General features: G+C 32.2%; 2 protein-coding genes across 2 annotated transcripts; one reads left to right on the forward strand and one right to left on the reverse strand.

Moving 5' to 3' along the window:
• Positions 1–10,674: 10,674 nt before the first annotated feature.
• Positions 10,675–12,360, forward strand: LOC105645936 (Putative AT-hook DNA-binding family protein). The gene has a single exon (XM_012231684.4). It carries the CDS (start codon positions 11,257–11,259, stop codon positions 12,142–12,144), a length of 888 nt encoding a protein of 295 aa, XP_012087074.1. The 5' UTR covers positions 10,675–11,256; the 3' UTR covers positions 12,145–12,360.
• A 3,293-nt stretch (positions 12,361–15,653) lies between these two features.
• ARK3 (armadillo repeat kinesin 3) lies at positions 15,654–24,272 on the reverse strand. Its single transcript, XM_012231683.4, has 19 exons — positions 23,824–24,272; positions 23,300–23,400; positions 23,078–23,200; positions 22,500–22,685; positions 22,162–22,383; positions 21,878–22,034; positions 21,189–21,338; positions 20,614–20,702; positions 20,195–20,398; positions 19,613–19,759; positions 18,902–19,036; positions 18,692–18,823; positions 18,189–18,327; positions 17,989–18,081; positions 17,248–17,373; positions 17,029–17,154; positions 16,677–16,820; positions 16,342–16,470; positions 15,654–16,251 (listed from the first exon to the last, which is right to left on the reverse strand). Exons 1-19 carry the CDS (start codon positions 24,032–24,034, stop codon positions 16,091–16,093), a joined length of 2,775 nt encoding a protein of 924 aa, XP_012087073.1. The 5' UTR covers positions 24,035–24,272; the 3' UTR covers positions 15,654–16,090.
• Positions 24,273–25,413: the final 1,141 nt, after the last annotated feature.

Genomic DNA, 25,413 nt, shown 5'->3' on the forward strand with positions numbered 1-25,413 from the left:
GTCTAATTTTATCCGTCTAAGTGTTCAATAGAATAATTTTTATTAAAATATCTAATGGAAACAATTTTATAAATTAAAATATTTAATACACTGCAATAAAAAAAAATTATGAGTAACATGAGATTTTTTACGGATGAATTTTTGTATTCGATCTGGCTAAAAAGAAAATACCCATAAAGGGTAAGCTAGCAATGAAATAATTGGAGCAATTAGCAAATGCAAAATCTATCTGGCACACTATGAATCAAAAGGGATGGGCACATCAATGAATCATTTTCTTGAAAAAGAGGATCTCTTGTGTTTCCATTTCCAATGAAAAAGCAACAATTTATGTTTGTAATGGCCACTACTACCTCACTCATAAGATTTGGGGTGGGGTTTGTCCATACACAGCAACTTGCTGCTTTTCATTGGCTTGTTGTAATTAAATTACTGCCATAACTTCATAATATATTAGGCCTATTAATAATTTCTTATGCCAAAATGCACAAACAAATGTTTCCTAGATGATAAGGCTTTCAATGTGAAATTGATGAATCTTTTATCCTAAATCAATAAAAAAAAAATCGATCTCTAATGATGATAAGCACTGAGAAATCTTCATTCAAGTGCATATGTCATTAATCATTAAATCAATATCAAAGGGTTAATAGAATTTGAAAATATTTTGTTTGGAAATATAAAATTTAAATGAATTTTGCGAAAAATTTTAAATGTCATACCAAATTATGTTTAATTATTTGTGTGATTATGAGATTATATATAATCTTTAGTGAAGAAATGAGATTAACGTTTGTTTCTGATATTAGTGACAGCAGCTTGAAGTGGAATCAGAGGTGTACCTCTTCAACTAGTTGTCGGACTCGGTAAAGAAAGAATGCTTGGTGGTACACTTACTTTAGCTTTCTGTTTTCAGTCAAGGTAGAAAATACCATTTATTATATTTTAAAACTCCACACGAAACTCCAAAATAAAAGAGGAGAGTGAGAGCTGTAATTTTCAAAAAAGAAAAAAAAAAAAAAAAAGATATTTTGTACCATTAATGGGTTTCATTTTCAAGTCCTACATTTCCCACTAAAACCCCAATCATTGATAACAGTTTTTTTCTTAGGACTGAGGAAAGGATTTAAATCGAATCTATTTTCAAATCATATATGCATTGACATGTAACATTTCAATCCGACAAAGCAATTTTAAGAGGGCAAGTAGAGCAAAATTTCTGACTAGTTTTTAGGATGACAGGTTAGCTATAAATAATGAAATGCGGGAAATAAGAATGAATCGAATTAGCTTGATCAAAAGCAGACAATTTCTCTGGTGGTTAGAGTCGGGCGTGATATTATCACTAGGCTATACCTTGGTATGTTTAATAGTTTTAGTTTAATAGCAATTAATCATTACTAATAATAGAGAAAGAAATTAATTGGAGGTTGGAGTTATCCTAAAAGTATGGGTTAGGTACCTCAAATAAAATATGCAATATTTTAGTTACAATCTATCTATTAAAAACATTTTTAAGTTCTATACTTATCCAATGATCTAATTGCATTAAATTCAATAGAAAAATTTAGTATACCCATTATGATAATATTATTAATTTAATGTGTGGTTAGAAAAACTTTTGGAATAATAATTTTCACACTTTCATTTATCAAATAAGTGTTTAATCAATATAATTTTATAAGTTAAAATGTTCAATAGAATAATTTTATAAATTTTAGTGTTTAATAGATGAAATTTTATAAATTACAATATTCACTGTATCAAAATAAAAGTTGAAGATGCGGCAAAGTTTTTTTTTAAATAAAATGCATAGGTAAGTTTATGCTTTTGATCCATCTCTAATTATTATTGTGATTATCCAAGTCGTTCCATCGCAGGTGTCATGGTCCAGAGATGATTTTGAACGGCCCAAAGCAATAGAAAAACAAAGTGTAAGCCTGTAAAGGATTCCCTCATTCAAAGTGGAGTGTACCTGACTCTGTTGGCTCTAAACCCGGCCCATCAGAAGGAGAATATGTCAGATTTTCTATTTGGAAAAAGGATATACCAGGTCCAATATATCCCTGCCAAGGATCTTTTTGTCAATGTAGAAATTTTTTTTTTTTTTTTTTTTTTTTGAGAATCAAAAATTCAACTTAGGGAATAGATCATTATTAGCTCTGAGCTCTATTGGGTTATAGCTTAAAGGTCCAGAAAGGCTTTATTGGGCTTTCAAATATTACTTTGCACATTTCGTTAAGCTTTAGGGGACTCAATCCTGCGAGGTGTAGGGCTATCAATCCATCCCTTAAGGCTCTAAACATATATATATATATATTTTCTTTGCTTGGCATTCAGGAAGTGACTCAAACTTATTAAGCAATTCTTTGGTATTGATATTTAAAATCCCTTTTTAAGAAAAAAGATGTTGATAAAAAAGATAATTAGATAGAAATTTTTATAATTAGATTACGTGAAATAGGTAAATATCAATCAATTAGGACCAATCATTTTATCAATAATAAGATCATATTATATAATTTGTTCATCAAGAAGACAATTTATGTAGTATAATTTATTTTTTCCATAAATTAAATTCATGATATAATGCTTAAAATTTTTAATCTCTCTAGCACTATGTATATATAAATTGAATATATAAGGCAGTGCTTTGTGAATCCGCCAGGTGGACTAAATTAGTAGAATCAATTTACATATATAAATATATAGTTAGGCCAACAAATAAAATTTTGAGGCTTGTTAACTATTAACATCATCTGTCAATCAGCCTTTTTGGTAGTTTATAATTTACTTATATATATATATATATATATATATATATATATATAAATATGTACATGTGTAATGTTGGGCAAAAGAAGATTTGATAGCACAAACATTCTTCAACTTTCAGCTAACTGGTGGCCATTAAATAAATTCATAGCATATGTATAAAAAATAATTTGTAGCTGTTAGATTTTTATTTAGTGATTATTAATATTATATGAGGGGTGGAATTTATCCCTTCAGATAATTAGTTAATTACTCTATTCCTCAAACATTGGAGGAATTGATGCCTAAATAATATAAGTGATACTAGAAAATGTTATTTTTGCTTCATGCACAAACAACCAAGTACATTTATTTATTTATTTATATATGCATTATCCAGTATATATAGATTACCTTTTTTAAAAAAAAAAATTTTTGTTATTTAAAATAATATTAGGTCCTTTGTTATCATGCTCTCTAAGGGCTGTGTATTTGTTAATTAATAATAATATGACCTAAAATTTAAAATAAAAGCACTTTAGCTTTGCGATAAGGATAAACTAACATCAAACTAATTTAAAAATCAACAACCTGTATATTTGTAATTGTCTCAAAGTTATCAGTTTTGTCTGAATATATATTTATCTGGTCTTGCCGTACAATAATGATCGATGCATACTTAATTTATGATTTAATTTAATTTCTTATCTATATATATATGTATATATATTAGACAAGAACCTTAACTTAAGCATACTTTAGTATTGAAAACTTTTGACAATTTTATTTATTTAATTTAAAGCTCAATTTCCAAGCTGCTTTGCTTCTTTATAATTAAAAATATTGTACCATATATATATATATATATATATATATTTTTGTATTTTTATATATATAGCCCTTAATTATTGCAATATATTTGATGTCTACATTTAGCTAGCTGCTTTATAAGTACACTTGTAAAGACAAATGCCCCTTCTAATCAATCACTTTAGAACAGAATTCTAGGGTTTTTTATTTTTTATTGTTGCAAGTGAAAGTTTCACTTTTGGGCAGCAATCCTGTACTTATGCTATTTATTTGTTGGGATGCATACGACTTTTTTTTTTTTTATTATGCATATATAGCTACCAATTGTTTGGAAATATGTGTTCAATAATTACTGTTTAAGAGGGGAAGAAAATAATTTATTATTGATTTGAGTTGAAATGTGACTAATTATATTATATCGACCCAATTAGGTAGAAGAATTAAATATTTTTGGAATTCATTCATGTCATTGCAAGCAGGACTTTGAATGGTCAATTAATGGGTTCACATTAAATTTTATAGCGGAAATTTCATTTTCTTGATCATCATAGGCGTTTGAAATATGCATATTTCATGTCGTGTTGGAAGCCTTGTCGTATGGCAGGCTTTACTTCTAAAATTCTCCGTGAACTTGAAAAATTCCATAACCCTATATATATGGCCTTTGAAAATATAACCATATTGCTACCTGTCTCATCACTTTTTTGGAATACATAAATTTTCCCCTACCTTTCTTAATTTAATAATCTTGTATCACTCTTAATTAATTTAATATATGCAATGATTAAATACTTCTAAGTTCTTCATTATCATTAATAACTCAAATAAATTAGACATCGGAAAAGATAAAATAAAATAATAATAATAATAATAATAATAATAATAATAAGCAATTTGATCGAAAATGTACAGTGTCGGGATAAGGAGATTTCCCTTTTACTTGAAATGAAATATTAATTATTGCTGGATAAATTTATATATTCTAAGTGTAGTATATATACTCGGATAGCATGATAATCAAAAATGAAATAAAAAAACATTTGAATTAATAAATTTTGAACATATGGATCACTTATTAATTAATTGGATGTATAAAAGAACTATTTAAGCTAAATATAAGTAAAAAATTGTAAATAAAGGGTAAGAATTTTTCAAAAATTAGTTTAAGGTTTTGCTTATATTCAGTTGTAAAGATAATAGAGATCGCTCAAAAATTCTTTTGAATTTATTTTATAAATTGGTGTTTTTTATTTTTTTCCTTTGCCCTTTTAATTTTGAAATATTAGGTTAAATGTATTTTGTGCTAATTAATATGTTTATCAAAATTAATTTTTTTTCTCGGATGAATAAGGTGAATTAAAGAAATTGTAGATAAATAAGGTGAAGAGAAAGCTAACTGAAAAAATTGTTGCTAAGATCTACTTTTCTACCTAGAAAATATTTTCATAATTTAAATTTAATAATTAAAAAATTAAGCAAAGTTTTATGCAAATATTAATAATTTAAAAAAAAAAAAAAAAAGAGTGTGAACGAAACTGTCAAACAAAGGTAACATTGGATCAAGCAGGTGAAGTAATGACCAACAAGATTCCACATAGATGGCCAATTGACCTTTGATCACGTGGGTGCCTTATTTGTCGTTTGCTTAGTCTGTAATTAACAATTAATTAATTAATTAATTAATTAAACCCCACTACATGTGAAAGGTTAGTACTGGTCCTTCCTGGAGATTAAGCAAAAATAATGGAAAAAAACAAGAGACATTGAAGTTGAAAGAGAAGAGAGGACTTTTGATGAGAAAGCTGAAACGTGCAATACTATTATGGATTCGAGGCATAAGGTGCCTTTCACATGGGTTTGATTTGTTTAAGGCATAAAATGGGATATGATTGTTTAATAAGAAGATGGTAATGGTGGGTTCATTTCTTTAATCAACCCTAATTAATGGACTTTTATTTAATTTTAATTATTATTATTATTATGTGATTGAGCCACTAGAAAAAATTAAAGCTCTTTGTTACTTTCTAAGTATTCATCTCTTTCCTCATCATCATTTTCCACAACTTCTTTCTCAAGGTAAGAGCCTGCCTTTCTTGAAGACCCCACCCCACCCCTCACCATCTCACCATTCAACCTACCTCATGCATATATATTTCTTTAATTTGTCATTTTCTCTAGAGGACTTGTTTGGATTTTCTCATTCTTTTTAGGTTTTACATATATGAACATGTATATACGGTGTTCGATAATAACTTGTTAAGTAATTTTTAGTATTTTGACTCTAAAAGGTTAATTTCAATAACATTTAGTTTTAAAAATTTATTGAAAGAAAAATATTTTTTATTATACATTTGGAAAAAAGATAGAGTCGGAATACTTCTTAGAAAAATTTTTAATTTCATTTGCTTGGTCCATAAATGGGGTTATGCACCTAATGCAGACAAGTCTTTTCTTAAAATTTTAGCGTTTTATGAAAAGTTATTCAAAAATTTCAATGTTAAAACAGACTCAAAGAGTTTGACTATAATATTATTTTAAAATTATATATATATATATATATATATATATGATGGAGTTTATAATAGCAAATCATATGATATCATATTACAATTTTACGAACATGACTCAAAGATTGCGATTGCTTACTTTGAACTAGGATTTGAATTACAAGATGCAAATAATGTTAAATCTTTCATAAATCTTTCATAAGCCCGTGAGTTCAACATTGTTTTGAACGAGTTTGAGGGGATGAAGCAAGGTCCCTAAATTGTGTTTGACAAAGGACAAAACTATATCAATTCTTGTGACCTTGAAAGCTTAGGGAATCCAACTCACTACTAACACTTACTACCATTATTAAGATATAAAAATAATTTCAAGATTCTACCAATTAAATGGATGATTAAATGCATCCCTGACCTAATTAATAGTCTAATACTGAAAAAAAAAAAAAAAAAAAAAACAAAAGCAGACAGACCGATGATAGTAGAATCATGTGTTATTGAAGTGACTTTAGGATTTGTGATCTGATTTCTTATTGGACAGTTAAGTTAGTAATCAAGTGAATTTATTGGTTAATTAATGGTTTCAAGAAAATAAAAAAAAAAAAAAAAAAAAAAGAAAGGGAACAGGCATTTTCCCATATGCAAAAAGTCTAAAGAGCAGCAATCTTTTGGCTGCTAATTTGTTTGTTTCTCTAATTGTTTGAAGATTTTAGGGTAGACCCACTTAACATCCAATTTTATTTTATACTATAAGACATTAAATTGGTTAAAAAGAGATATGGTGGTCTGGTGAGGTGAGGTGAGTACTCCGTTGACCGATTCCGTTTTCCATTTGTTTGTTTTCAAAGAAAATAACACGGCCGGCCAGACTCAATGAGAAAGACAAATTATGTGCCTTAAAGTGTTGAATGTTCTATTAATTTCATTTAATTCACTTTCTCAGAAATTTTTCAAATTTAAATTCCTAAATTACATGTACTTCACTATTAATCAACAAAACTAAATTATTACGTAATCTTTTAATTTTAAGAAAACAAAAGGAAAAATAAAAAATAGCTTGATTCATGCATGATCCATGCATATTCTTTTCTGAACAAATTTTTTCTTAATTAATTAATTTTGTTCTCCCACTTGTCCTCATAATTAATGCATGGTTAGCATCTCATTATCCTTGCCCTAATATTAATTTGTGTCTAAAAAGTCAATGCAAATCGCATTGACTATGTGTATATGTTATGTATGTGTCTCTCTTATCTCTCTTCACCATTATTATCCGTGAACTTATGAAGTCAACAAAAAAAAAAAAAAAAAAAAGACAGGAAAAACCAGGATGGAAATATTTATTGCTTTAGATTTTGTTCATATGATAAATCTGATCTAACGTAAGATTGGGTTTTCTGCTAATAGTTATCAAGATATTGTGGTATATATAGTTTTTATTATTGATTGTTAATGTATTTTTCTTTATTATTTAGCTTATCTATACGGAGATGTATTTTATTATATAATTAAAAAACGTTGCAATCAGACAAAAATCGAGTCAACTTGTTGTAATATTATTTGGTACTAATATATGTATATATATCTTTAGTTAGGTAATTGAGGAAGTTAGCTTGTTTTGATGATTAATCTGTTGCACCTTCCAAAATGAGAGTTTGTCTAAATTGGAAATTAATAAGATATGTGTGATGTTACGCAATTAATTTTAATATTACAAATATGAAAATTGATTCTGTCCAAAATAATTAAAGCATAATTTCCAACACCCTCCTCCCCACCTTCCATACCTCCAACATGAAACACTACTAGGGTTTTGTGATATTCATTTCTTCTATATGCTTGAGGGGAAAGAAAATAATTCAATTTGATTAGTAGAAGTAAATTGTATCACTTGGCGATCTTTATTTGCAAAATTATTGAAAAAGACTTGCAATCGAATTTCATGCGTTATAAGAGATTTCATGTAATGCTTATGGACATATATATATGTATAACTTGTAATGGAAGTTCAAATATCAAGATTTCACATAAGTACAAAATATATAAACAGTGTTGAAAATGAAAGCTTAATATTTTAATGATTTATCCACTTGAAAAACACAGACATAAAAAATATATCTGAGAAAGAAAGAAAGAAAGAAAGAAAGAAATGGATGATAAGCATGAAGATCGGAAGAAAAAGAAGACGAGAAATGAAAGAGAGGGGCCACCATAAGAGAGATGAAGCCGACAAAGAGCATCTTTGGAAAGAGAAGAAATGAATAATATAACATATGGGTTTGCGTAGAGAGTGGCTTTGTTTCAGATTGATGAGTCGCAGGCAGAGGCAGCAGCTTCTCCGGCGCTCGTGTAGGCAGAGGCAGCAGCAGCAGCAGCCTGTGCCTGTGCGTGTTCAATTTGTTGTTTTTTTAATCTGTGTCAGCGAAACCCACGCGTTTTTCATCTCTTCTATTGCTTGCTTTTGCTTCCTTCTACTAAACACTCTGGATTATGCGGTCAAACCCCACAATCAATCCCCATATGCTCATCGCCACCCACTACCACCTTCCTTCCTTCCTTCCTTCCACCCTGTACTAATATTTGTGTCTCTCATCTCATCATTCAGTGTTTTCTGTCCTTTTCTTCTCTCTAACTTCAACTCTCACTAACTCTACACACGAGGATAAAGACATTTTTCATTTTTGGGTTTTCGTTTTAGTCTTGCATCCAAGTCTACTACGGCTGCTATAATTTATTTTACAATTTTAATTATCATCTTGCATAAGTTAAATCTAAATTAAATCTCATGTTTATTAATTCACAACGTGTATATATCTAAAGTAACAACTCAAATCTTACGCTAATTTTTCTTTTGCAGCGATATTTTAATCTTAATATAGATAAAATATATTACTTTCTCTGTCTCAAATTTTTGTCTTGTTTCATTTGTTAGAAGCAAATAATATATGAAGTTACTATTTTACACTTAATTAATATGTTTCTTGTCTACAAATAGTCAAATTACTACGTTTTCATTAATTAAATCTTGATATAAATAAAATTAAAATATCAATCTTTAATCTCTAAAATAAAACTCTATTTAATCAAACGTTTATTTACGGTTTGATTAATTTCAAGAATAATTTAATATGGACTATTTAATTTTAATGATTAAACTAAATTTTCATAATAGGTGTGGAAATCAAACCAAAACAAAAATCATGGAACCAAAAGAATATATATTAATTCAACTAATAAAATAATTCAAAGGATTGTCTTAATTGACAATGATGTTTGCTCATTATTTTATTGACCAAGGTTGAATTCTATACAGTAACACTCAAAAATTAACTTTGAAATGTACATATATCAAATATATGAAAATATGTCTTTAGACTCATCGAAATGAAAAATCTAACCTAATTAATTGATATATGTACAAATAATTTGGATGCTAATTAATTCATTAGTTAAAAAACAGCCATAAAATAAAACAAAAAGCATTAGATGGCTAAACAAATCATTATATCTAATCACTAATCATTATTAGAATATGCTTAGTTAAAACGTTTAATTTATCATTTTATAAAAAGGGCATAATTACATTTATGTAGAATTAATTTATAATGTCGTTGCAATTTCATGCAATAAAACAACTAAAATTCTTTATATTTCAACTTAGTATTTATATATATTTTTTCATTTATTTATTTTTTGGGTACGTAGAATTATTTTTTGTAGCTTCAGCTAATAATAGGACGACGGAGGAAGAAGAATAGATAAGGCCTAATTAAGTGTCATAAGTGCAATGCAAGGCATGACAAATACCGTGAAGATCCATAGGAATAGACCGCGAAGGAGCGGGGGAGGAGACACGTGTCATGCTTATGAAGCATTTGGACCGCAACGTTAACATTGAAACAGAAATAGATAGGATTTGCTGCTACCTGTTGCTCCATGTGGGTCATCTTTTTTTTTTGCTTCCTGCTACCATAATTTCTTCCACGTTATCATCAAACATATAATCTTTCTCTTCTTTTACTTAATTTTAAATATATTATTTTTTATACATGGAATGTGCAATCAGTCAAAATAATATTACCGTCTAGCAAGTAAGAATAATCCTCTCTTTTGAGTAACCTTCGTTAAATCAATGATAATTTTTATATTGAGAAATGATTCAAAATCAAAAACTTCTACTCCCTACAATTTTTACAATACGTAGAAATACCAATCAAACAGTATCTGATTAATAATTTTAAATAATGCATCGTTTTTGTACCTAATTCATTTTCATCTCTAACAGTACATGCGTATTTTAAAGTTAAAATCTTTTCAACAGAAATAATTTCATATTTCAATCTCTAATTTTCCAGGTAAATTTAATCAATTTTGCTGCTTTGAATTACTATTGGTTGATAGTGAAATATAAATTTCTTTCCAGATAACAAAGTACTAATTTAAGATTAGCAAAGGAGAAAAGAAAGACGTTGAAATTAGGAGATAAGGACTAATTAAGTTAACAAAATAAAAAAATCATAGTATATGTATATAAACAAGAGAGAGAGAACGTGGAGTGCTGGAAGGGACAAAGAAAGAGAGAGAGAATGGTGGGGACCGATCCACCGCCCATACGCACGCAGTAGTCTTACCAAAACCAAAACCAAACCCATCTCTCATCTTTGTTTTTTTCTCTCTCAATCTAACCCTAACCCAAACCCCCCAATTACAAAACCTTAAACGCCATACCCATCTTCTCTCTACCACCTACTCCTCTCTCTCTCTCTCTCTCTCTCTCTCTCTCTCTCTGTACATTCCACTACTTGATATATGTTCAATTCAGCTCTAATTATGGTGCCTTACACCAATAATCCACCCATGTTTTCCTTTCTTGGGAGCTAATACCTCAAGAATTCACTTTCATTACCATTAGTCTAAGAATCAAGAATCAAGAATCCAAGAAAACAAAGAAAGCCGCCCCAACAGTAGTAGTCAAGATAACAAGACTTCCTTCTCTCTTTCTTGTTTCTCGTTATTTATTTCTCTCTCTGCTCCCACTAAACCAGTTTCTTTAATTTTTCCTTTTTCAGTCACTACAAACGTTAACGTTTAGTGCTGCTTTTGTGTTGTGCTGTGTTTCCATTAATTCTTGGTCTTAATTAGGTCAGAGAGGTAAAAGAAAAAAAAAAGTCAAAAAAGGGAAAACAATATGGATCCAGTAACGGCTCATGGCCATTCTCTTCCACCGCCTTTCCATACTAGAGATTTCCAGTTACACCATCAATTTCCTCACCATCAACAACACAACAACAATTCTGAAGATGAACAAAGCGGCAGCAGTAGCGGCGCCGCTGGCCTTAACAAGTCTCAAAAACGCGAACGCGATGAAGGCAACAACAGCGAAGGGAAAGAACTAATCCCAACCGGTTCTCAAGGAGAGATAACAAGAAGACCTAGAGGCAGACCGGCCGGATCCAAGAACAAGCCAAAGCCTCCAATCATCATCACCCGCGATAGCGCAAACGCTTTACGTACTCATCTCATGGAAGTTGCGGATGGGTGTGATATTGTTGAAAGTGTAGCTACATTTGCTAGAAGAAGACAAAGAGGGGTTTCTATTATGAGCGGAACTGGAACTGTAACTAATGTCACTTTAAGACAACCAGCTTCCCCTGGTGCAGTTGTTACTTTACATGGTAGATTTGAGATACTATCACTAGCTGGGTCATTTTTACCACCGCCAGCTCCGCCAGCTGCGACGGGGTTGACTATATATTTAGCTGGTGGTCAAGGGCAAGTAGTAGGTGGAAGTGTTGTTGGTACGTTAACTGCTTCAGGTCCTGTTGTTATTATGGCTGCTTCGTTCAGTAACGCAGCTTACGAAAGGCTTCCGTTAGAAGAGGAAGATCCACAATTACCTATGCAAGGAGGTGGAATTGGGTCGCCAGGAGCGGTTGGGCAACAGCAACAGCAGCCGCAGCAGGTTTTAGGAGAAGCAAACGCACAGCTATTCCATGGGTTGCAGCCAAATCTGTTGAATTCTATTCAGTTACCAACTGAGGCTTATTGGGCTACTGGCGGTCGACCTCCTTACTAACCATATTGTTAAAGATTGATCAAAGGGTACTGTACTAGTTTTCAGTTTCTCATCATCATCGTCATCATCGTCGTCAGCTTAATTAGTTTATCAAGAGATGACAGACTTAATTTAATTGGTAGCTAGCTAGAGAATTTGGGTTTTCAGCATTTTCTCCATCAGGTTTTTAATTCGTTTTACTCCTTTTAAAATATTCTATGAGTTGCTGCTTTTGCATTTGATCAAGATTTTTAGCTTATTATTACCTATGCCTGCTGATTGTTGATTGAACGACTGGAAAATTTAAGGACGTGTTAATCCGGTGAGTTTCATTTCATTATGTCAATAAGTAGTGCTGCAAGTTTCCCCCGATCCAAACAAAACATCGAATAATGTGTTTGTTATATTCCAACTTCATCTCTTACAATTTTCTTCTTCTCTACGACAATGGAGTTGTATACAGAATTTTCGGATCGAAAATCGGAATCAAAATTAAAAATAATTAAAATTTTCGTTTTTCTTGTAATAATAAGAGATACCCTAATTTGTTTCTTCTTTGGAAAAAATGAGCATTTCAACATTTTTAAAATTTTATCAAGTAATGCCAGTTTCTTTATATTTCCTTGCAAAAGGGACAAATAGTATGCTATGTGTATGTTATTTGAAGGGATACAGACATATATTTCTTTTGTATCAAAATAATAGTAGTCCATATTATTTATTTGGGATATTTTGACTTAATTGACGTCTACCATCTTCTTTAAGTAGTCATAGAAAATAATTTTGTGTTACGTTCTCATTAATGGTGAAAGAGGGTTGAACTAAAGGTGAGAGTTTTGAAAGGAGGGGAGAAGGTGGTGAACTATTTACGAGAAGCACAGAGGTATGGGCATATACTGAGTTTTCCGCGTGTAACTTATTTGTTAGAGGTTAGTAAGTAAGTAAAACAAAAACCCCAACAGCTACTGGGTCTACAAAGTACTTACTGTACTGAACTTACGGTTTTAGATATGGAGACCTCAAAATAATTTTGGGTACTGGTTTACACGTGCACTGCTCTGAACTAGTTCCTTTCCGAGGCAAAGCCATAACGCTTCCGTAAAAAGCCATTTACTGACTTATATTCTATCTCTCTCTCTTTCTTTCAATTCATTAGATTTAAAGAATTTAGGGATTGGATTGGGCAGCGACTTGCTGTAAATATGAAGCAAAAACATGCTCAGATTCTCTCCACTTGCTATTGTTATGTTAGCTACACCTCCATGTGTTATATGTATTATTGCTTTCTTTTTTTTTTTTTTGTTTTTCTCTTAAATTTATCATTTAATGCTTAATATATGCATATCTAATAATAATTTTGTACTTTTGCTTTCCTGTGTTGCAAAGAAACATGAACAATGGGCTTCTTTTCTCTTATTTCCTTTCATCTTCCTTTTTGGTGGTCTACCTATTTCTTCACAATTAAAGGTAGGTTCTTGAACCTGAACCCAACTGTCTTCTTTTCTGTATGATCAGTAATTAAAGCCCATTGCCATTAATTAAGTTCAATTATTCTGGTAGGTTTGATACCAACCATTTCTCTGTTAATTACTGGTACTTCATTTCGTAGTTCTTAAATGGTTGGGCAGCTCATCATATATATATATATATATATATATATATATATATATATATATATATATATATATATATTATAACCTCTTCTTTGGAGACGTAGTATTAAGTATTGATAGTATAGTTGGGAATACTAATCTTTCTTCTTCTTCTAGCTATTTCTACATTAGTTCTTGTCAAATCCTTAGTTTGGACATTTTTTATATTTTTGGACCATAGAGAGAGTTTTTCTATTTGGGACTTGTATGCATGTTTCACGATGACAAACATTAGACAGACTTGGTTGACTAATATTTTGGTGCAAAAACAAATTTAAAAATTTTTTTCTTAAAATGTATTATTAAACTCTATTTATTTATTCTTTAAAGAAAACAATTATTTTTTTAAAATTTCATTTCATTCTATGAAAGATAAATTAAGTATAACAAATAAGATTTAACTCAATGATACTGCACTGCACTGGTATATTCTTTGTTAAACGACTGTTCTTTATATATATATATCTTCGTTACGACTCGCCAAACAAACCCTAGTTTTAGCTTATTGTCTCCACAGTCGGAAACTTGACGTTTTGCTTTGGAAGAAATCCGGTTTATGTCAGTTGTCTGTTTATTTTGAAAACTATGTCTCTCTTATGTAAACGACCGGTCAACTCTTTTTACCTGTCGTCTGCATGGAACGGCGGGCGTTCATTGGAAGAGACTACAACGTCAAAATTTTAAATTTGTGAAAGGATATTATTCCTCCGTCTATTTCCGAAAGATATACCGTTCATATGAGAACTACAGAATCTGTTGTTAGTGTTACCTGTCGCCCGCACACGACAAAATGGTTGGAAACTTGGAAGCAATGTAGTCGGATTTGAACTGGGTGTGTCGTTTCATTACATGATTCTTCTATTACTCCGTCAAAAAATAAAATTAAGCCATTCATCTTTTTCTTATTACGTATATATATTATATAGGCCAAATAATAAAAAATATCCTTAACTTTGATAAAATTAAAAAAATCGACTAAAATTTTGGAAAGTATCACAAGTTGATAATTCTTTTTATGGTTTGACCTATGATATAGGTCCATTTTTCACTTCCATTCATTTCATTGAATTCACTTAATCATTCTTAAAAAAAAAAAAAAAAAAAATGAAAGAAAAACATTACATATTAATTTATAAATGACTTGATAATATATTCATTTTCAAATCCCTTCTTAAATTCTTAAAAAAAAAAAAAAACAACCATTACCCATTTATTGTTGAAGTGCCCCTATAATGATTTTACTAATGAAGAAACAAATTATGGTACAAGGAAAAAATAATTCTATTTCTTGAGAAACCCACTTTGACATTGCTCAATGTGAAAACAGAGACTTAAAGATTAGACTTTTTCCTTATAATCGTCTTCGCTAATAGAAGCTTTGTATTTTGCGTTCAGGGAAACCCGGAACACATTAAATTGACTAGTATGGTGTGAAGCTTTTCTTATGACATATATATATATATATAAACTAAAAGCTTTACTAAAATTTAAGAGGCTAAAGTTAAAAGGATAAATAAAGAAAAAGAAACATAGTTTAAATTAAAAAAACAAATAAAAATTGGCACTTGGCAGTGTTGATACGCAAATTGTTCAATGTGCAATTTGCGTTCTCAGCAGTGTTGTGAATTGTGAGGCAGTTTTCTAGGAATGCGAATCTGATGAGAATTTGGACTTTTGAATCATAACGTATACAAGTTCCATGATTGTCCAGTACCTATGATCTCAGACTATCAGACATGCAATTATGGCTATTTCTAGATTTTCTTTTCATCGCTACCGACTCCACAATAACTCCAAACAATATACCAGACTCTACACTCTACACTCACATCACCCTGAAAATCTAGTTTTCAGATATAAAAGTACAATACCCATAAATTGCTCTGGAGTAAAAGTATGCATTACATAACAATGGCCAACATATTCAATCTAAATGTTTTTTTTTTCTGTTTTTGAACTTTACAATAAATGCTTGAATGTTAGTGTTTTCCCCTATTCATTTCATATACAAACAAACTTATACACTAACTAGCTACAAGCTAATACAGGGATGGACTCACTAGTGTTATAATTTGGAAACAGTAATTTATCACAAACCTGAGGCTTTTTTTTTTTCTTTTTTCTCTATGTACTCAACCTCTTCAGGGGACTCAAAATCACAGCCCTAATAATTAATAACAAAATTTCAACAAGAATATAGCACATAGTATTCTTGCTTGCTCTTGTTAGCAGGGAGAAACAATCAATAATAAACTAATTAAAGTTGATATGCTCTTCTCTAAATCTTCAAATCCAATGCCATCTGCATAAGTTCATCAATAATTTATACGTAGCCGCCTCAATTCTGATTGAAATGTAAGGCTAGAAGTTAGGGTTCGATGTGCAAGAGTTCTTATATCATCCCTTGAACAGTCTCGCGAGATGCGAACCAGTTCCCAAAGTGCACCTCCACTAATCATGTCTTTTGCATTTACTTCTGCAAGGCAGTCAATTCAACCACTCTTTGCTTATAAATGGCATTCAATTCAAGATATTGATTAATGTCTAAATGAAGAAGCAAACTTACCATGTTGTGCTAAGTGGCAGAGTGCAAGCTCTATATGCCGCTTGATTTGTGAGGCTTCATTGTTTGCATTTTGTACAATCCATGGAAGTGCACCATCCTCAATCAGAAGAGACTTCCCATTCTTATTTCCTGCACCACTTAAGATACTAATTCAGAATAATATGTAAATAGAGACTTGACTCTGGAATTTAGCATACAACCAATAATTAGATAAAGATTTAAATGGAAAATATTAATTTAACGGTTAATTGCATGAAAGGCAGAGCAAATATGTTGTACATTAAAAATAGCACTGCATTTTTCAATGAGGCCTCTTCCTAAAGTATTTAATTTACCTTGAGTTGATGCTCTTGACTCGCATTTTGCAAAATTCGCTATTCCACGAGCAACTTGTGCAAGGACATCAGGATGCCTGCATCTCACCATTCCTAGTAAAGCCTTAATGCCACCTTCACCTCTTAGTTTCATTTGCAACTTATCTGGATAGCACAACTTCATGTTACTTGTTTACAGGCTCACAGATGTATGGAATTGACAGATTATAATATTTATCCCCTTAGATTTTCATCCGATGCCAGATAAAAGTCATCAAACCAAGTGAAACTTCCAAGTTTTGGGGTACTAAGGAGGCAGATAACATTTTAAACTCAGTTAGAGTAAACATCTAAAACTATCCGAGAAGTTTACCGTTGCCACAAAGGTTAGCGATGGCTCCAGCAACCATTCGAAGGGTTTGAGGATCCTCAGCATTGGCTGCTGTAATGGATAATAAACGAATTCCCCCTTGAGCCATTATAAGCTCTTGGTTGGTTTCTGATTGAATATAGAAAAAAGTCATGCAAGGAAGATGAAATACCCATTAAGAAAAGTAATGATTTTAACAAGATCAAGTGACAAAACGCTTACCATTCATTGCAAGATTGGCAATGGCACCTGCTGCAACTCGATGTACAGTTTCATCTTCACAGCTGCTTAAGAGTGTCAACAGTGATGTAAGACCACCAGCTTCTACAATCTTCTCTTGATTTGCTTCTGCACAGTGGGAATCTCACATCATTAATGGGAGATGAAATAAGTGTGGCAAGTGATTATTGACCTAGAAGTGATCATAACATTTATGGAAATGTATCAAGAAATCACGAGAAACAACTATAACATGGCAAAAATTTTACACAAGAAGTCCTTGCATTATGGGTGATCGTCAATTCAATTAGAAGTCGACATGTATCATCCACTTCTGCAAACATGAAATTCCTCTCTTAATGACAAACAATATTAGTCCTGAAGAATCCTCTAAGTTGAAAATATGCTGAAGTGTTGCCAGTTACATGTTGTACACCTGTACTCCAAGCAGCACTATAAGTGCATGCACGAAACAACAGCAATTAAACCCATTCAATTATTTAATGGGTCTTCATATTTTAAAAGGATGAACAGTAATGAAGCCCTCGAACAGTTGTAACATTTCTGAGTCACCAATATCAGGAAGTGCAATAACAAGAAAAACTAACACATTCACTTGCAGCAAGACTTGAAGTCTGCAATGGCTTACAAGGAGGCATATTCAGCACTATGGCCATTCTAAGTAAGCCGAGATAAAGTTGAAGAATGTTAAAAAGAAGTTCTCAGAAACAGGTAGAAATGCACCTTCAGCTGCTAGATTTGCTATGACTTTCACTGCATGAATTCGCACATCAGCATCTTCTGCTTCAAGCAATGACAAAATCTTTTGCAACCCAACTGAAAAAATATTGGATTAGATTATGGGGAAAAGTCAAAGAAGATAAACTATACTACAGAGCCAACCTAATAAAAAAAGTACATAGATTGATGGCACCAACTATTACCTTGTTCAAAGAGTTTAGCTACAGAGGCCTTCTCCCCATTTCCTGAATCATTGAGCTGTGGATGCTTAAATTGAGACATTTGAGAATCTAGGCCACCAAGAATTTTTTCAGAACCGCCTCTATCAAGTCTTCTTCTTGTCTGAAACGTACACAATAGTCAGGCTTAAGATTCCAGATATCAACCAGTCACACTTTTTAGTGTCATACGCACACAACATTGTAGGTGATGACTCATTTGTTAATAATATGAGTGCACAAGCCCTAACATCTCATAATAAACAACCAATTAATTTTTTAAGTCGTGCTTAAAACATTTGGTCACTTCTGCAGTTGTTATATTTGTGGGGTAAGTAAAAAGGATGGAAAAAAAAAAAAAGATTCACAATTAGAATTCCAGGCATGGCACCCTGCTGCTCATGGCATCAACGAATCTCTCTCTTAGAAGTAACTTAAAAAGCTTTCACCAAACTGTAACATACTAGTAATTCCCATGAAGAGCATACCTCATCAGCCTCAAAACTCAATTGTAACAACTGACTTTGTAGTAGTGCTATTTCCCCCTCAAGTTTTTCTTTCTGGTGCACCTCATCTTCCAGCATCTTTCGAAGCTTTAAAATCTCAGAATTTCCTGATGCCTAGCATACCAAGTTTAGAGTTAACACCAACTCAAACAAAGGAAGAATAAGAACTACCAAGGGACACAAAAAACATACCTCTGACTTCTTTGATTGAGCCAACTGACTTTTAAGATTATCAACTTCCTCCTCGGAAGCCTTCCTTAAGAGTGTTTCTTTGTGAAGCAATTTTTTTACCTCAGCAAGTTCCTCCACAGCAGCAACCCTGCAATCCTGTGCACCACAAGTGAGAGGGTGAAGACCAAAAATTGTCTATACAACAATCAAAGTAGTGAAAACATCCAACAATTGATTTTAAGGGAAGTGCTTCAAAACCTAGGTTTTGATCTTTTTAACACCAACATCAGCATGTCTAGGAAGGCAAAAGATGTAGCAATTAAATGTTAGGGTGTATCAATGGGCTTGGCCTTGATGAGAATATAGTTGTCACCAAGGCTGTGAGGTTGTTAGTTCAAACACTAGTCAGAGCCTAATTACACGAAACAAAAAGTTAGAAAGCAAAAGTTTCTATAAGCTTGGTTTCTTGCCATCATATGCAATGAATTTTAAATATTAAAATTTTTCTATTGAAAATTAAGTATAATAGCCAGGCCTTCTAAGCATTTCACAGCTCACTGATGCCAAACTAATTGCTTTCCACATTGCCAATATTATTTACCTTCAATTATAATCAACACGTGCTTCAAATGAATATCACATGCGAGGAACGACACAGGTGAAGTGACACCACCAACTTAACAATATTAAAGGCCATGGCAATTGAAAAACTACAAGGTGTTATATAATTACCTCTCCCTTAGATTTCTCATCAGAACTGGCATCTTTTCCTCCAGGCTTGTTTTCATCATTAGTATGCTTTTGCCGGTTCATCTTCCACTTTTCTTCCAGTTTCTTTATTGAATCCATATACTCTTTTTGATATTTCACTCTTTCTTTCTACAAAAAAATAAATAAATAAACAAATAAAAGAAACAAAAGAATCCAGTCCACCAGATCAAGCACAACAACTAACAAAAACAAGTTCAAGGGGCAATTAAACCATGGGTAATGTGGAAAAGCTTGTTCCCACATAAATAAATAAATAAAAAAGTTATATTCCTAATAGTAAAATGTACAAAGCTCATACAAATAATCAGTTAATCATATGTTTAAAGCTTTTTATGAAAATTTCAATGCGAATAACAACGCTAAAAGGTATTATAGCATTATATGTACAACACCGAGAACTTTTCTAACATACAAGTTGAAAAACGGAATGTGAGTGATTCTCTCACCTCACCAATCGACCCATCCACCCACAAACAAACCAAAACTCATCCACCCATCCACCCACAAACAAACCAAAACTCATTTATTGACAAAAATAGGTACCTCCAATGCATCTGCATAGCTCTTTTCAACCTCAGAAATCTGATTTTGTGCTTCTACAGTTATTCTTTCGATTTCCACCTCAAATGCTTTTTGCTGCCTTTCATGTTCTGCTATGACTTTGTCCAATTGTATATCTAGCCGTCTAGCCAAACTTTTGTAATCAAATTCCTCCTTCAATTTCAACATATTTTCCACCTTCATTGCCTAAAATGAAGAGATCGCATCATTATGGATAATAGGAAGTAAAGGACATATCAAGGATAAAGAATATGGCATTTCTAGAATCACAGTACTGCAGCATATTGAAGATGATGGGAAAATATGAAAATTGACAACTGCATCAGCTATACTATAATGCCATCTTCAAAATCACAGTACTGCAGCATATAAAAGGAAAAGTTAGTGACTTCAGTGCCCACCCTTTGTCCAAACATTATAGTACTTGCTGTCTCTCCTCGATGGCGTGGGGATGGACCAATAGTAATAACCAATGAAGTTCTCGCTGTCCCTGTTAAAATTTCATTTAGTCAGGCACCTGAAATATTGCATCGAAGAACGCAGACTTGCTTTTGTAACTTCAATTGTTCAACTGATATTTTATAGTAATTTAGTTAGATATTACAATTCCATATAAGGTGCCCCTAAAATTTTGTGGATGGATAAACTTTACAGAAGGGGTAGAGTAAGGAAGTGAAATTGATTCTGCATTATGCAATTCTACGTGTATTTCAAACCACCCAGATCACAGACATTAAAACATGACTGCATAAAGTCAATGATTATTTATCCAGTAAATAACCCCTTAATTCAGTGAAAAAGCCAATGTAATCCAGTGACTGACAATTTTGCCATTGTATAATCTATAGGAATCCATAAATGAGCATTCTGAGCCACAAATTTTTTTTTATAAGAATCCAAAGGACGTGTTCATGCATGAGATAGTAGAAACCTAAGCACAAAAGGAAAATATATACCACATATACAAACATATTACCTCCAAATGAATCTCGAAGCAACCTAGTAAGCTTTGAATCACGAACTGGGACATGGGGACTATTTTCTGCCAGTGCGTTAATGCACTTCCCTAGTGCACTCAAGGAGAGATTGATAGATTTGGCTTCCTCTAGTGTATGTCCCTCGCTTCCTGCAAAATAGTGAATGAATAAACAAATTTCAAACGTGATAGTGAGCACAATACACTAAGAATGATCCCAAGAGAAGTGAAAATAGGGAAAAAATCAGAGTGACCTTAACCCTGAAAATGAACAGATTGCAGGGGCCAAGGTGCGAGATTTATTCATTCAGTGTTACTAACACACTACATATTCCTAACTGGGTTACACATCCAGACATAGACAACAATCGACCTAGTATTTGCAGGTTACAATTAACCATGTTATACAAGTGTGTCATCCATCAAAATCAGGTATTGTGCATTTTACAGGCGAAAATGCTTGCATATGCAGCTGTTAACAGCACAATTAAAGAAATATAACCTATCAAGAGCCAAGACAAATATAGGCTCTTAAGTTACAGACATGCTGAAAAAATTAGAAAAGGTTCCCAAATGAGTGAAGCAGAAAAATAAATGAGAGGAGAGGAAAACAATCATGAGACCATGTTAAAAAAAAGGTGGTAATGGGCTAATGGTACATGTTTCAAATCCAAACCTTGTGCACTTACCTGACTTGTCAATACGTTCTGAGCCAGCAAGATCTACCACAACAAGCTTGCCTTTCCGAACAACAGGAGGTTTCAAACTTTTAACCATGTGAGGGCCATTACCATTTTCACTTGAAAGAGTAGAATCTCTTCCCTTGATAGACCTCTTTACATTTACCTATAGTATTTGAGGTGTCTGTTAGTGTTGCACTCAAAAATGCAGGCAGAATTTCAAACAACTTTCATTAGCTTCCAGCTAGTTCAAAGTAATTAATCGTAAAATAAGGAAAAACAAATTAATTCACCATTAGAATAGCATGACTACGAGAAGATTCAGTATTCAATTTTGTATTAGCAGCAAATCTGTGTGCTTCCCCTAACCGTAATAGTTCCAAAAAACTCTCCTGATCTCTAATTTCTACTAGGCTAGCTCCGGGTACTGAAACATCTCCAGTCTTTGGGTCTTCCACGATAGCAATGTTATCATTAGATGGATCAAGGAGGTCCTGTATGGTCTCCATATATAACTGAAATTTTTAAAAAACAAAATATTAGACAGATATGCCTGTTCCATAATTTAGCATAGACAGCACTAATTATAACACCAGATTTAGAATAAAAAATTTCTGTAATGGCCAACAACCTGTAAATAGGAGACAGACACAGAATCTGTCTCCAAGGAAACATCTGACAGTATATCCTCCATAGCCCGAACCATTATCCCACGAGCAGCTGTATCTTCCTCTCCAAGTCGTCCAAGAGTATATGTCTTACCAGTACCAGTCTGCCCATACGCCATGACTGTGCCGTTATATCCGTCCAAAACACTCTGAAGTAATAAATGAACCATAGAATAAGTTCAATTATAATACATTCAATCTAACCTAATTGGAGAGGTGATAATTAACAACAGCATTACTAGGACAGAACCACTTTGATTTCTCTTGATAATGAATCAACTTACCAAAACAGAGAAGGAAAAAGATTCTAGAGGTAGGAGGAAGGGAATCGTAGTGCCCTTATATTTATTCAGGAACTGCACCATCTTTATTAAGTTCAAAAATATCCATTTAAAAAAAAATGCATTCTAATTTATTTGTTTAAATTGAAAAGCTCTGCTCTTCGCCACTATTTTTACTTCATTAATGAACGCAAAGAAATGTAAAATGAACCTAGAGGTATACCATAAAAAGTAGAAATAAAAACATCTATAAGTTTTACCTCTACAACGGGCTTTGCCACAACCTCATAAACACGTTTTTGTGAAGCAAACTCAGTGAGCAATTCATCAAACTCATAGGTATCCGAGTCCCAGTTGTTTTTCCGCAGTTTCAACCTTTTAAGCTAAAATCAACAGAGATACAGAAGAGAAGTTATCTGGCATTTAATTAGTACAAACTTATCGAACGGATATGCAATTTATTTAAAACTTTGTCAAAATACCTCCGGCTGTAATTCTACGCAATCACCAAAATCAGCATCTGCCACCATTTCCTCTGCATTTCGTGGCCGCAATCTCACAGCTACTCTTACTCTTCCAGGAACTACACGCAATCAAAATCAAATAACGATTCATCCTTTACAAGCTTCAACAAAAATGCATAATTAGAAGTTTGTAATGATCAACATTGACAGACAAGCGGTTTTAACCAATCTAAATTTTGCGACTCCCAAGGAAAAAAAGGCAGGAAAATTGAAACTAAAGAGGAATAAACAACCTTTTTCTCAGTTCAAAGCAATTAAATGAAGTGGTTCAAATTAAAATTGCGAATTCAAACTTTCATTAATAGAATTTTCTATTTTTGAAATGACTTAAAATTCAAACTTTGTTATCCTGCCACTCTGCTTTCAAAAACTAACCATTTCCAAAAAAAAAAAAAAAAAAAAAAAAAAAGACCACAACAACATAACAAGATCTCAAATTCTCAATCACTAAAAAAAAAAAAAAAAAAAAGGCAGAAACAAACCTCCAGTACCATCCTTGGCGGCTCCGGAAGCACCTCCAAGAGAACCAGGAGCGCTTTTCCGGAGCCCCGAAGTCGGCAAGGACTTGGATTTAAAAGAATTCTTCGGATTTGAGTTTAAAGAGAGAGGTCTATCCACTTTGCTGTTATTGCTGAGAGAGTTCCTGCTGCTATGATTGCCATTTCTATAACTACCAACACCTGAAGTGGCCATAGTGCAAAGAAAACGAAACTACCATAAGGTCAATGAAACAGCTAGCAGGTTGTTTCACACAATGTTTGGTTCCCGAGACAATAAATGCTCGTGTTATGAAAACGAGGTCACAGAGAGAGAAACAGAAACGAGAATCGTGTGAGATGTGCACAGATAAAACCGGAGGGGCTTTAAGTTGGAGCGAAGAAGAGAAGATGGTGGTAGAGGTGGTGGTGATGGTAGAGTGAAACCGGTAGTAGTAGTAAAGGTCAAGTCACGGCTTTTGTGGGTCCCGCATTCATAACTCCCCTCTCTCCCTCCTTTATTTAGTATATCTGTCAAATTACTTAAACGTCCCTCCCTCCATTAAGATATATACAAATCCGTAAGTTAACGTGACGGTGCGTTTAATTAATTAAATACGACGCATAATAGAGCGGTAGATACTGGGTAGGCTAAGTTTACTGAAGTGCCCTTCGCCCACTCTCTGCTAGTGCTAACTGTTTTTCGGGTAAATAGAAAGGAGGCTGTAACTTCCGACGGTTGTGAAACTGATTATCTTCTGGATAATGTTCGTTAAAATAATTGCCATAATTGAAGGGATTATTAAGAGTATAATGTAAACTTGTAATTACCAACCCGATTGGATCAGCGAATGGACTGCATTTTTTTATAAAAAATTTTATAATTTATAATATAATTACTTGATTGAGATTGATTTATTTGAAATTAAATAGGGATTCTTAGAGTAAATTTCAAATTATTGTATTCACATGAAATCTATTGCATTGCATACCCTTTATATGAAATTCATTATGTGTGACAACTGATAAGATATATCGTACAAATTGTATTCTTACAATTCTTAATTTTAATAAAATTAATGGTACGACATGCGAGTAGAATTATATATGCATATTAAATATTAGATAATAGGATTATATGTTATTAAAATTTTAATTTTACACTTAATTTATCTGAACGTGTCTCTTCATATTTACATGTACATTTTAAATGACTTTTATTATATATTTAGGACGAGAATAATCTTTAAAAAAAAAAAGATTAACATGATATTATCAAGGATGTTTTTACATGATTAAAGAAATAATTGCCGAGAAACATGATATAAAGTTGATAATTTCAAGAATTCGAAAAAGCTCCTCCAAATCTTTCTTTTGGCCATTTCTGTTCTAAATCTTATTATAATATTAATTTGAATGTTTTCATTTTATATTCGCAAAGAAGAATGCTTAGGAAAGTGATAATAGAATAAAGCAAACTTTAACTCAGTTCTCAAAAATATATATATAATACTCACTAACATGATTGAGTTTCAAATTTGATTTTGGCTTAATCACCCTAGTACACGGTGGGACTAAGAACATTATGATTACAAT

This window comes from Jatropha curcas, chromosome 4 (assembly GCF_041381405.1).
Source record: "Jatropha curcas cultivar XTBG-Jc1 chromosome 4, XTBG_Jcur_1.0, whole genome shotgun sequence".
In the NCBI taxonomy this organism is placed as follows: domain Eukaryota; kingdom Viridiplantae; phylum Streptophyta; class Magnoliopsida; order Malpighiales; family Euphorbiaceae; genus Jatropha; species Jatropha curcas.